Raw genomic sequence first — 14,585 nt, 5'->3', positions numbered from 1 at the left:
ACAGTATGCAATAGTTGATTGAATGGAATGAAAAAGGGTCAAACTGTTTCACGAAGGACTTTTTTAAATGAGTACAATCATAAATAGAGCAGGCGACATGTCTCTCCTGAATGAAAAGTTGACGGAATTCAACACATCACACCTTCAACTGAGAACAATTTTACTACCCACCCCCATCAGCCCTATCCTCATACTAATCAACTTTCATGTGCTCCCTCAAATGAATCTTTCCTAAATGGCCCGCAGTTTCAACGGGACAATGAGATTGAACAATTCATGAGGCTTGCATCACAGGTGGCATCATTCTAAAACAAAGGGATACTTTTTATAAAAATCCATTTTTACTTTCTGGATATTCCTCATTAATGTGCTAGTTTAATATAATTAGCAAAAGAACATTTCACATAATTAAAACAAATAGATGACAAGATATGGAATTACTGCGGCAAAATTGAAAAAAATTATAGTTAAATATAAGGCATGCCATAGACCATGACATATCTACTTATCACTGGCTACTCAAAAATAGGATGGTAATGCTGTTATGAAATGCATTATGCTATGTTATGCGTTATGTTATGAAATGAAAAGTGCGTGAGTGAGACACATCTGAAGCATGTTTATGGTACTAGCATTTGGAACACAGACATTGATTGCAAGGTCATCTGGAAACACCCACTAGCCCCAATTGCCAGATATTCTGATCTAAAATAGCATAGTAAAATGTGTGAAAAATGTAGCTTTCCACCTAGTTGTAAAATATATAAAGTACATGCAAGCCCATAAAAAGTTTATAAATAATAATTTTAAACAAAAAACTTAACCTAGAATTAACAATCACCTTAGGTTCTGCCTCTATGCCATTCGTTGAAACAGAAAATGTCCCACTAGAAGGTTCAGTTCCAGCTGACAGTTGTGCAGGAGAGCTGTCAGTTGACTCCAATTCAACTTTAGCTTTGGCTGACCTAATAGCCGCAGAAGCTAAAGTAACCAAAGCATCTGCCGAATCCACAAGTCCTGCCTCTCCTGTCACCATTTTGCCTTGTCCAGTTTGAAGAGAAATATTCTCTAACATATCTTGCTTACCTTCATTCATATCTTCATTTTCCCCAACCGATGGGAATTTAAAAAGATCGACCTTACTGTCTATTTCATCCTTTTCAACTGGATCCATCATTTTCACTTTTATGCTATGCTCTGCCTCAACTTTGAACTTCACAGCGGTGTCTGTAGGGTCTTTTAGATCAGGTTCTACTTTAAAAGATACATTAGTCATTCCAAAACCAAGTTCTTCATCACCAAGCTTTGGGTTACTAGCAGTACATTTTCTTTGGCTATTTACTGCATCAGCAGGATCAAAGGCATTACCAGATTTTGAAAAACTTTCAATATCAGTATTTACTTTTTCTGTTAGACTTGATGAAAGTTCCACACTGTCAGAAATTTGAGTAGAGGAAGTAGTGTTTATAGAATCCCCTGAAGTAGCTTGGCCAGGGCTTCCAGGATTACCTGGATTTCCTGGCGTTTTATTTCCTTCAACTTCACTGATATTTTCAGTGCTACTTGGACCATAGGAATGTCCAGGATTGTTTGGGTTACCAGGATTTCCAGGGTTTCCAGGATTATCAGGGTTACCATGACTTCCCACGTTACTTGGGTTGCCAGGGTTTTCAGGATTTTCAGGAGGGTCCAATGCACCCTCTGGATTTTCTGGTTTAACAGTAACACTTAGACTACCTGAGCTGACAGATGGATTTGATGGGTTTTCAGGATTGGAGGGAGTACTAGAGTTCAAATCAATTGTCGACACTGCATCAACAGGTACACCAGATCCCTCAGAAGGACCTTCAGCATTCTCAGTGTCAAACGAAGATAAACCAGTATGATCTACAACTGATGGGTTCTCTATGCTTCCAGCTGTTAAGTCCACATTTGTTTGGCCTGATGGCACAACATACAGGGTTTCTTCTGGATTTACTTCAGACCGGCTGAGTGTACTATTTCCTTCCAGAGCCTCGTTTTGTGTTAGTGACACATCCTCAGAAATGTTCCCAACCACTATGGATCCTTCACCACTCTGTAGAGACGAAGCAAGATGGCTTGTCACAGCTTCATCTGGAGGAACAATCAGACCAGCTTCAGCAGCCAGAGCAGCTAGTGCTGCATCTGTTGTAGCAGGACCATCAGTTGGAGCTGAGGGATGATTCAAAATAACATCAATATATTAATAGACTTGAAAATAACTAATGAGAACCTAACTGAAAGTAATAAAAAATAACTACACCAAAATAGTCAAGGTGTTAAATTTGGAATTTTACGAGGATTTAAAGACATACAATATGTAACACCAACATTTCCGATTTCAGTTAAAGTTAGGAAAACTCTACTTCATTTTAAAACATGGCAATAATCTCCAATTTGTTATCAACATCTTTTCAGATATTTTATCAAGTGGCATCTAAAAGATTGAAAACAAATGCACCTAGTCAGAATGTGTTGCCAACTAACAAAGCCTCATGAAAATTTATTTTCTGAGAAATTATGACGACTGGATACCTAGGGAACCATTTAAAAACGCAATGCTGCCTGAGAGTTAACATTTATTGTAAGTGTGAGTGCAGCCAAATATTTTTTCATTACTGGCACATGCAAACATTCCTATTTATACATTGTATAACATAAGAAAAATATTTCAGACATACAGTCACCTCTCAACTATCAGTGTGCATGTTATCTATGCTAATCTCTTCCCATTTCCTCAAAATGTTAACAAAATTAAATCGTAAAGAAAATTATACGCTCGGAAACTATGATATACATTTTAAATTAAGTTTGACATATCTAAGCTTCATTTAAGGTCTAATTTCACAAAATCACAGTTGTCAATAGTATTTAAAGTTCTGAATTTCCTATTATTTCCTATATATTTCCTATTATATTTCCAATTCCTATGGATTCATTCATCATCCTTGAGAATTCCAAATTCTCCTTCAAGGTGAGCAAATACATAAGTTTTACCATGCAACAATTAGGTAATTAACTACCTACACTATATTATTTTAATAGGTATTATATGACAACAATTAGCCCTTGCCATTAATTTTTTTCCTGGCTACAAGATTGCTTTATCTTAATGTGGAAAATACATTTTGCAATTCGATTTATAATGGTTTTGCACTATTCAACCCTTATAAAATTGGCAACAGCGGAAAATATCCTTTTCATTACTTATAAACGTGAATTCATCACAAGGACGACAGGAGTCCCCTGCTAAATCTGTTTATATTAAGACCATATTTTGCAGGTATTTTGATTACAAACGATTCATCATGTATCTATTAACACCGACAATCGAAAGTTCACTGTATTTGCGGGCAACAATAACAAGGAAATAATATTATTTTAATTGACTTCATATGATGGATAACAAGACACACACCACTAAAGTTTAATCACACCTGAATATCTTAGGGTAAAATTCAACGCAAAGATATTATGCTCATCAAAATGCAACATTTAACATTATTTCCTAACCATTTGCATCCACTAGCCCAATTTTCCTTCTTAGTGCTAAATGATAAGGAGCCACGATCCTTGCTAAAAAAAACAAGCGATGGAAGTTGACAAAGGTACAGAATCAAAATGAAATCACAAAGTTGCAGAATATAATAGCATTCCTTCCCATTTGCAGCTCATACTAGGTTTGTGGAAAAAGAACCGGGGTCAATCTTTACTGACGCGACTTTCCGTTGCAGCGCGCGCTCTGCTCTGTGGTGGGGGGTCTGACCTTTAACACGCTCCAAGCGCAAATCGTCTGCAAGCGTTCGTTCATGCTAGATCGTGTTTCTAGTGGACCCCTGTCGAGAGACTCGCTTCAAGCGCAAATGGTGGCGAACGATCGAACAGCGGTACGCCATCAAATTTTGCGTTGGGCTGGGGAAATTGGGCACGGAGATGTTGGACATCATTTGTCACGTATTTAAGGATGAAATAATGTCACAAACTGCCATTTTTCAAGTGGCATAAGCTCTTCAAAGATGGCCAAGAGAATGTGGAGGGAGAGCCCCGCACTGGTCGTCGATCTCAAGAACCGACGACAACGTGCAACGGTTGCGCGAAGTGCTGAATTCAGACCATCGGTTAAGTGTGCACATGATCGCATATCGTATTGGAATTGACAAGATGACAGTGCACAATATTATCACTGAAAATTTGGCGATGCGAAAGATCTGTGCTAAACTCGTCCCGAAGGTCTCGACAGATGACCAAAAGCAGAGTTGGCTTGCGAGGGCCTTCTGTAACGCGTTGAAGACGACCCCGACTTTTTGGACAACGTAACCACGGGAGATGGAAGTTAGATATTCAAATACGACTCGGAAAATGCGGCGAAGTTCCGAATGGCACACTGCGGCATCATCTCGTCCAAAAAAGTCTCGAATGAGCAAATCCAGAGTGAAAGTCACGCTCATCGTTTTTTCGGCACACAGGAGGTGATCCAATACGAATTTGTACCTTAGGGGCAGACAGTGAATGGTGTTATTTACCTAAAAATGCTAAAAAGACTGAAGAGAAGGGCCAAGCGGGCGAGGCCAGCCATCGCCGGAAATTAGAGATTTTATCACGACGATGAACCACACCTGCTTCAAGGTAACAGTCTACCTGACGAAAAACGAAAACGCGACGATCACCTAACCCCTCGCAGTCCCGACTTGGCACCAGCAGACTACTTTATATTCCCAAATGGGTGATCCTCCCTCAAAGGACACCACCATGGCGCCTGAAGTGCCGTCAAAGAAGATTGAACGCGAACCCTTAAGGACCTTCCGCAATCCGCCAACCAGGGAGCCTTCGAGGGCCGGAAAAGCCGCGGGCAAAAGTATGCCGACACTCAAGGGATGTACTTCGAAGAATTTCGAGGCATTGTACCAACATCTGAAATAAATTAGCTTCCGAAACTTTTCCCCATACTTTTTATGCAAACCTTGCATAACATTTCATATTTATTTCAGCATGTATCAAAAATATGGTAAAATAAATATCTTTAATATTACGAAATCAATAAAATCATATTTATCCATGATTGAATGTTAAGAATCTACACAGTTGGTATTACTCTAATTACTAGCCCCAATGTTTCCCGCAGAAACTCGTAATTCAATTTGGACTTCATTGTTAAATTAACGGATGGATTGTTAAGAATTCAAAATCTCTACGCAATTAATTAGGCGAATTACGTCATTTTATTTTCCACAGCTGGCACTGGTAGCTGACTCTTAATTGATAGCTCCAATGCTTCCCGCAGAAAATCGTAATTCAATTTTGACTTCATTGTAAAATTAACAGATATTTTTAGCCACAGCGCGAATTTAAGCAGCTTAAACTCAAGGCCTATCCTTCTACATTAACCTTTGTAAATGCCTAAATAAAAAGAGGAATCCTTCACTCAAGTCTGGCCAAGAGAATGTTTTAAAACCAAATAGGATGTATTGTGTGATTTTCAATACATCGATGGGGTTCCCAATGCATGCATACAATAAACAGCAAAAAAGGAGCACTGTAAATAAGTAACGGAAACTCAGCAGAAAGCACATCAAAAGTCATCTGTGAGTCACCGTCTAATCAGACCAGTTGCACTGATTCACACATTTGGTTGATCATTTGAGAATACGTGTCACAAAAACTTGACACATCTTGGGATTTGCCAGAATTAAAAAATATTTCTTAGTATAACTATTAATTTACTCTCTCGTAATCGGCAAAATCTTGCGTACAACATGGAACCCGGAGCCATAAACAATGGGACACTGACGAAAAGCTTTCATTTCCGCTGAAATATCTCGGCATGAACTAACCGTCTAATTACAGACTTTTCCCTCCTCCAATCGCCATAAATAACTATCGCCACCGGTTACAAACTGACATCAATAGAATTATAAATAAGAATATATTTTCTCTTTTCTCCCTGGGAGAAGTTACACACATTCACACCTGGGTAGCATTTCAGTTGAACTACCTGGCGGTTTCGGGAAGATAATTTTCCGAATTAAAATAAAGGGTCACACCAAAAGAAAGAAAAATACTATAATCGAAAAAATGTTAGTACCTTTAGAAATCCAACCACTGGCAATGGAGTAAGGCAGGAATAAAAAATAAAGCACTTCGTTCGAAGACAGGAAGGCCGGGAGCCCGCGATCATTCAACAATGACGAACAACCGTTTAATGCCAATCAAAGCTCACTCGCAACTATTGCGGAGTAAAACCTTATACATAATAGTTTTCAAAGAGCCCACCTGGAACGCCACCATTCCAATTATCGATCGAAATTCGTTTTAATTTTTCGTTTGAAATATGTTAAATTATTTTAATGGATTTATTTCACCAGAGAAATCAGTTTCATTTTTCATTTGAGAGAATCGCTTCAAATCATTAAGTCAAACGACTTCACGGACTACTATCTCCATCCGATCAATCTCACCGAGGGCAGTAGGATGTTGTTAGCTACAATTGTTACAATTGTTTTGTACATCGAACTGCTCACATAACATGTGAGAAGTTCGAAGTACTTAACTGTATGTATTATGCATCAGCGAATTCCTCGGGTTAATATTTACGTAATTGAGGTTAGCTAAGTTGTGGTTGTTGACAGTACTTCGTGTTATGAGTTCTACCCAATAATAAGTCCTTACACATATGCGTTCTTAGCACTGAAAATGAGGCCTCTCGCCTGTTTTCTGATTTCACCAAAAATGTCACAATGAGGAACTGGTGTGAGTTATAGCGATGCATGTAATATTTTTATCGTTGGCTCATTTGCCGATGGAGTTCACCTATTAGCCTCCCCTGGACCTATTTCCACGAACAGACAAACATTTCATGAGTATTGTATGGAAAAGACTGCTGAACTGAGAGCCAAAGTTTGATTCCCGGGGGAGCCTCTGGGATCCCTAAGCTTCGATGAGGTTTCGTAATTTTTCGGGTGCCAAATCTTCCTGGGAAACCATACGCAGCACATAAAAAGGAACTGGCCCCCTTACCTCGATGTGTGAATTTCACACGCCATTGGGCTAAGTACTAGCTGATCCCTTACGTCTCCAACCAACCTTTGGAATAAGTTGTGGTTTTTTATGGCGATGATTTAGATAATATGCCATTGACTGTCATCTTATTGCTATCATTTCTAGATTACTTTATTTATTTTATTATTAAATTCGAATCCATTCCTTCCGACTGAGAGCTCCAATGTAAATCCACTCTCCGTTCCCTCACTAAAAAATGCTTATCATTCATTAAAAAATTTCAGGCCCCGATAAAAGCGAAGACTGAATTAATTTCCCGGCATTATGCCAAAGACCAAATCGTCCATTGTCAAAGTATTCACTTTCAAATTGAGGTCATTTGTCCAAGCGATAACTTCTCTATTGGGGAACGGAGCGAGATAAGGTCGTCTTCCGTAGAATCTCTCGTCATCGTCTTCTACCGCTGCAATCACGTCAATGGCACAGAACACGTTTTCTCCCGAATAGAAAAGAAAAAAGTCAAGAGTCCAAAAAATATTACTGAAGATAAAAAAGCCTCGAGTTTGGCGAGCCAATGAAATCTTTGGTTACAACCGCATCACGTTATTCCAACATCTGGATCCATTACGTTAAACGATTTCAAAGACTATGAAATACTTTACATACATATTTAATATTACATAGATAGTTTTTCATGAGTTGATTCAGAATTTAACTACACAACTCTGCCAGAAGATCCGCATTACAAGGGGCCCATATATTGCACCCACCCTATCTCCCGCAATAGTGTCCCTAAATGTAGGCAACAGAGCACTCCCTCCACATCAAACAATCGCGCGCGGTCAAGGACTAGTGTCTACCCACTCTCCTCTTTGAAACTGCGAGAACTACTCGTATATTCACTATTACCGAGCCTGTGCACCAGATGAGCGTTTATCTAATCTAGTTTCACTTCTTCATTTTAACTATTCAACTTAGGACATAAAATATAAGTCAGAAAATTGAGCCGTAATAAATCAAAAAAGACATAAGCCGAGGAGTGTTACACTTTAACCACTCCTTTCTGCATTGCATTCATTTGATCAAAAACCAACACGGTTTATGTAAAGGTAGACCTTGCGAACTTGCTCTTTTCGTTCACCATACGTGCGTTCCAAAAGTAATGCAATTGAATTTTTTTGCGCCGCTCCTATAGGTTATAGTGGGATAGAACCACTTGAAGTAGGTGGGCGGGGGGTACTTTGCCATGAAACCGGTCTCAATTGCTCTCCAAGCTGTGGTAGCGGCAGAACGTCAGTTATTGTAAACCTCTGCGCGCCGACCGTGTCACGAAAGACCAACCGAACGGCTCGAGGCAAAGGAGCTACAAAAAAATTTGAGAGGTTGCGACGAATTTTCGAAGGGAAAATATTTCACCCAAAAATATTCACAGCACACAGGAAACCAATATAACAAACGTCGAATCCTTATTCTAGTAAGGTTTGGTCATTATAATAACCAAGGAGATGTCCTGGGGAGGAAACATTCGCGAAATTTGCAGAAGAGCAAATAAAAAGTTGATTCATAAGAAGCATACTTGGCATGCTAAATGGAAGGGCGAAAGAGCTCCGTTATTTTATGTCGCTTAGGACGCACCTAAAGAATGCTGCGAGTGTAGAAACCTGAAGGGGTAGGCTTGGTTTAAGAACTATCTCGAGGGCAACGTAGAGACGCTAAGTTAGCAAAAAGTTGTGATTAACAATGTAGTAGTGTCACGAAACTACGTATTATAAGAACTAGGATTGGATCCACTACTTGACCGTAGGTTTGAAATACAGGTTGTAGTTAGTCTTCATTTGATGCAGGCCACTTATCAGCACAACCAAGGATGTAGAAGACATTGAAAACCCAGACTTACGATGGTAAACCAAATCACGTACATAAAATAAGGACGATGGTAAGTAGAACGAATATATTCCAAACGTTTTTGCCTTGTATGATCGCGAAATAAAAATTGATCTGATAACAGGCGCTCCGAGGATAATTAGCATTGGTATTGTGTGTGTATCTGTTTCGCCCGGAATAAACATGGATCCTTCATCAGATAGATGTCGCGGAAGCCTAACGATTAATTATAACAAGAGTAGGCGAATCATGTGCTGCACAATGAAGTTATCCATGTACTCAATTGCGCCAGGAGTTAACCGGTGTAATATGGTTTCGAATCGAACTAAAACCATTAATAATGCATTATGGAAATTTTGTCACACTATGGCAGTGGAAATTCAAGGACCCAGAGTATGCTCATCAATCGCACAAGGAAACCCTCAAATCACTCTCCTGTGAATTTAACTGTCGGGATACCGCTGAGGCTGGAGCATTGGCTATAGGAAGATATGAGAAGAGTTTAGCATAGTTGGTGGGTTAGAGAGAAGGACAGTAAGTGGGCATCAACTTGACAAGCATTTCACCGGTTTTTCATCGCAACAAAAATGACGGATAGTGTAATGAAATATTACACTTCGTAAACTGGAATGAGGCGGCAAAAATATAGCATAACAGTAAATAGCCCGGGAACGAAAGTCATAGGGAATTACATTAGGATATAGCTATCTCCGAAGTGGTAAGAGCCCGCCTAAGTTTGAAAAACAAAATTGCTGATTCTACCATATGACTCGAAGTACCGAAGCCGATGTAACTAGGGGATCGGGAAGGTGTGGTGGCAAACGTACCGGCTTCCCACCGAGAGGGCCCGGGTTCGAATCCTGGAGACGGCGGACATTTTTTAGTGGTAGCCCGATTGTTACTTGCGATGCTTTGTGGAGAGCACTTTGAGTGAGTACGCAGTCCATCGGATGGGACGTCAAACTGCAAACCCCTTGGCACCTTTCGACAAGAGTAGGCTAATGCCGACGCCCGTTTTCTCCCCATCCTTCCTTTTCCAACCATTCCTATTGGCGCAAATGACCTTAGCTGTCGGTCGCCTCCCATAAAAACTACTATCGATATAATTACATGAAAGGACAGCTGGTTACCACAACACAGACTAGGAGTTTTTCCAGATGGTCTCAGAATGTATAGAAGGGATAGAGAAAATAGAAGTGAATGAACTTTCATAGCTGTTAACAATATTTACAAAAGCAGAATTGGGTCTTTATGTAATAGCAAAAAGAAAAGTGTTCGGTGCTCAACAAAAATCCCTAAGCCGACAAGAGTCTATATCTGTGATTTCTATACTCAAACACCACCCGATTCCAAGAAATAGATTCTGGAACTAGAAAGAGAGGTCACTAGTTCACATTCTCGTCGCAGCAACAGCAGTTATAATAGCAGGAGATGTTAATCTTCCCTCCATAGACTGGAACAACTATTATAGTAGTAGATTTGAGGGGAGGCGACCGACAGCTAAGGTCATTTGCGCCATAGGGGATGGACAGGAAAGGATGAAGGGTGGAGAGAAACCCGGCGTCGGCATTAGCCTACTCTTTACGAAAGGCGCCAAGGGGTCCGCAGTTTAACGTCCCATCCGACGGACGGCGTACTCACTCAAAGTGCCCTCCACAAAGCACCTCAAGTAGGGATCGAGATACCTCTGAATAATATTCAACACCGCCGGGATTTGAACCCGCGCCCTCAGGGTGGGAAGCCAGTACGTTAGCCCCCGCACCATCTCGATCCCCAACAACTATTATTAAAGTGCAGGAGTATAAGGAGTCATGCGAATCATTGCTTCGCGCTTTTACATCTAACCTGTTAAACCAGTTAGTCCTTTCGCCTACCAGAGGAAATAATGTACTTGGTCCGTAATCAACAAATTTAGTATGAAGTATTTTCATAACCCGCAAGCCACCGCTCGAGGGTGTTGCAGGGAGTGAATACACACCATTCTAATTTTATCCCGAATATTTTTACCCATATCAGGGTCGAACGTAATTCTGACCCCTATCGTTCGGGGGAAAATGGAAACATTTTAAATCTATCCGTTCTACACTTAATCTCTCTAAATTTATTCAGATCATCTTTACAACCGTAGTACAATGGGGGTAATAATACATTTTCAACATCACTGCTAAAGAAAGACCCTTCCAATGTATGCAAGAGATATAATTGTAATTTAACCTTCGCTCCGTAAGTGACTCCCAGCCTGGCTCATCTATCATTTTTTACACGCTACTAAGTTTATAATAACGTTTTACAAATCTAATTTCTCGACGCTGCACGCAATCAATTTCGGAAATAAATCCAACTTCGTGAGGATCCCATATACTAGCAGCATATTCTAAATGACGCCTAACCATCGAAAGATAACATTTCTTTTTAACCTATTCATCACATTTACTCAGTACTCCTTTAATGAATGGTATTTTTTTGTTAGCTTGTCCACATATTTCCCGTATATAAATGTTTCACTTAGGAGAGGTCGTGAGTGAGAGTAACGCCTAAGTATTTACATCGAGTCAACACATTCCATTTCTGAGTTCCTCATGTAGCAGGCGTTCGGGAAAGAATTACTCTTTTTCCAAAAACTCATCACCACGCACTTTTTAAAGTTTAATTCTAATTGCCAAATGTCACACCAGTGTTGTTCAGATCATCGAATAAAGCTGTTTTATACTCCGGAACACGGATATCTCTGTAAACCACTGCAGCAACAAATAAACGTATCTTACTATTATCTACGTAGTTCACGTCGTTAACGTATATAAGGAATAAAAGAGGCCTCATAACAATTCCCTGGGGAGCACTGGAAGTGGCTTCCACTACTTTAGAGCGAACACCATCTATTACTACTGCTCAGTAATTCAGTCCACGATATTGTTATCTAAGCCTCATGTTTCTAGCTTTGCGAGTATTTTACTATGAGGTACTTCGTCGAAAGCCTTTTTAAAATCTAGAAAAATCGCGTCCACGGGAACATTGCTCTCTCCTGAACCAAGGATATTGTGAACAAAAAGCACAAGTTGCGTCTCCCATGATTTACCCTTTGGGAAACCGCGTTGATTTTTCATCAACAACTCCTAGCTACAGAAATGTCTCACGTTCGACATAGCAACTTTATATTCCATGACCTTGAATGATTTGGATATGACGGGAATTTGCCCGTGATTGCTTGGTTCCTCCTCTCCGTTTTTAAATAATGGTGTTACACTAGCCGTTTTCCTATAACTAGGAACCTTGTGATCTACTAGCAATTTCATAAATATGTTTTCCAGATACGGTGCAATTTCCGATGCTCGGTCCTAATATATACGAGCGGGTTATTGATCGTGCCCGGAGGATTTATTAGCGTTTATATTTTTCAGCAAACGTTCAATGCCATTATATGAGATTTCAATTTTGGGCATCGGCACGTTTTGGTATTCTAATTGAAACATTCGATTCAACATTGGTGAGGGCACTCTGAAAGAAAGAAATTAATAAGTTGACCTTTTTCAAACTCCAGGTTATCTTTCCCTTAGCCATTTAAGAGTAAACTACCTGCGGAGACTTAATTACTCGAACCTCTCTGACGTACGAAACAAATGCTTTCGGATTCTCTTTCAAAAGTTATGTCTTCAAAAGTTATCTTTTCCTTATGAATCCGCTGGACGCTTTCCGAAATTCCTTAGTGGCATTTATCGGAGGTATTCCTACATATAATAATGCATAAAAGACTGAATATTAGAGGATTTTACAATTTAAATTAAACATGATTACGGAGAAAAAACGGGACCTAAAAAAACATAGCATTTTCGTGCAGATTCGGACGGATTAGGGCGTCAGTTTCCACATGAGGAAAGGAGAACTGATCGATACATGCGAGTCTTGTAGTGCTTCCATTGACCTCACGCGGCATGCGGTAGAAAAAAAGATATTCGAGCTTGAAACAGCAGTAATTTGAAACGTGACATTACAGAAATTAGATGGTAAAATGCGGAAGTAATTACACAATACAGATCTGAGAGCTTTTCTAATAGCAAGATAAACTGTGTTTGGTGGCCCACAAAAAACCCTTAGTCGAGAAGAGTCTACCAATACCGTTTCTTACTCTACACGAGGACTTCATGATCAAAGGTTAGTCCGAGTAACATTAAACACGATTACGGAGACGATACGGACACTCAAAATAAAGAAAACCTTTTTCGGACCGACTACGACGGATGAGGGCGTCAGTTGGTACCTCAGGAAAGGAGTACTGACCTAGACTAAGCGAGTCTTTTGAGTGCTTGATTTCGAGTGATGATTACTAAGATGAAAAGTCTACCAGACTCATGCCATGTGCCGCTCATTTAAATTATTCAATAAATAAATGGAGACTTCAGTAAGCCCGGGCAGTGTGCTTTGTAATCGTATTGAAAGCTGTATTGTACTTGAGGATGTTTGTCGGAGTACGTGAGCGGATTTCAATGATCTACTACCTCTCCTTTAACCTTACAAGTAACTTCTCGATCACTGTGGTGAATTACACGGTTGAGACATTACCGAAAGTAGAGCATAAAATATTGGCACTTATGAGGGGAGATTAACATAGGCGATGAGTTTAAGAGTAGTTAAAGTAGTGGGCATTAACTTTACACGTATTCCACCCGTCTTCCGTTGCAACAAGAATGACGGATGGTGTAATGATTGGTTGCATTTCGTAAACGGGAATGAAACTGCGAGAATAAAACGAGAATAAAACTTAAGATTACTTTGCATCGGAAATTAAAATCACAAAGAATTGCATTAGAAAAATCTATCCCCGCAATGGTATTACTCTGCCAAAGTTTAAAAACGAAATATCTTACCCCTACCATATGACCCGAAGCATCGAAACAGATGTAAGTACAGAAACAGAGTTGGTCAACGTCGGATATCTCGGAGAGGATAACTTTGCAAGAGGCTTTTGAATGTATAGATAGTTAAGAAAAAATTACAGAGGAGTTTATAGCTGTAACATATTCACATGCAAGCATAACTGACACTTTTTCTAAAAGCAAGATGGTGTGTTTTTGGTGCCCTAAATATAACCCTAATAAGTTATTCCGCAACTAGCCCGATGATTTTCTTCAAACGGCATCCTAAAATGGAATCAGAAGTATTCCGTAAAGCGCCAGACGATAGCATCGGTTTAAACGATGCCGTTCTGATTCCACGGAATAATTATGGAAGAGTGAAGTTAATGCCTTCTGCATGAATTAAGTTGATGGAGTGTTGACAAAAGAAAAACATTTTTTCAATCAATGACATTGGTTGAAATGATAGTTCCCAACAATTGAAAAACAGCAGGCGCGGATTGTTTTCATTCGCTGAATAGTTTTATTTACATATTCTTCGGTTCACGTTTTTAAGTCGTACAATTCATATTTACCTCATATTTTATAATTATAATTTTTATATCATGGTTAGCTTGTGGTAATCAATACAGTCGTATGAAATTGTGAAACAAGAAATCTTTGGTACTATTTTGTTTAGTATTATCATTGGCCGGGCATATCCATTTGCCTTCGCAAACATCACTCATGTCACAAGTAATTAATTAAATAAGATTTGAATACGACCATAAAAAGTAAAATCAACTCCAGAAAAACGTTAAGTATAGATATTTTCTCTCAAACTGAAACTAAAGA

General features: G+C 39.4%; 1 protein-coding gene across 3 annotated transcripts in view; it reads right to left on the bottom strand.

The window, feature by feature from the left end:
- The window catches only part of LOC139686107 (host cell factor 1-like), an 87,536-nt gene that overhangs the window by 28,199 nt on the left and 44,752 nt on the right, over positions 1–14,585 (bottom strand). For all 3 annotated transcript variants that reach the window (XM_071583278.1, XM_071583279.1, XM_071583280.1), the window contains one exon: positions 842–2,193. In XM_071583278.1, the coding sequence (XP_071439379.1) occupies positions 842–2,193 (1,352 nt within the window). The remainder of the gene's footprint in view (positions 1–841; positions 2,194–14,585) is intronic.

Source organism: Hetaerina americana, unplaced genomic scaffold, assembly GCF_022747635.1.
Source record: "Hetaerina americana unplaced genomic scaffold, ioHetAmer1.1.p SCAF_13, whole genome shotgun sequence".
Classification (NCBI taxonomy): Eukaryota; Metazoa; Arthropoda; class Insecta; order Odonata; family Calopterygidae; genus Hetaerina; species Hetaerina americana.
Note: the sequence above shows the minus strand (reverse complement) of the source record. Positions and strands in the feature narration are given on the sequence as shown.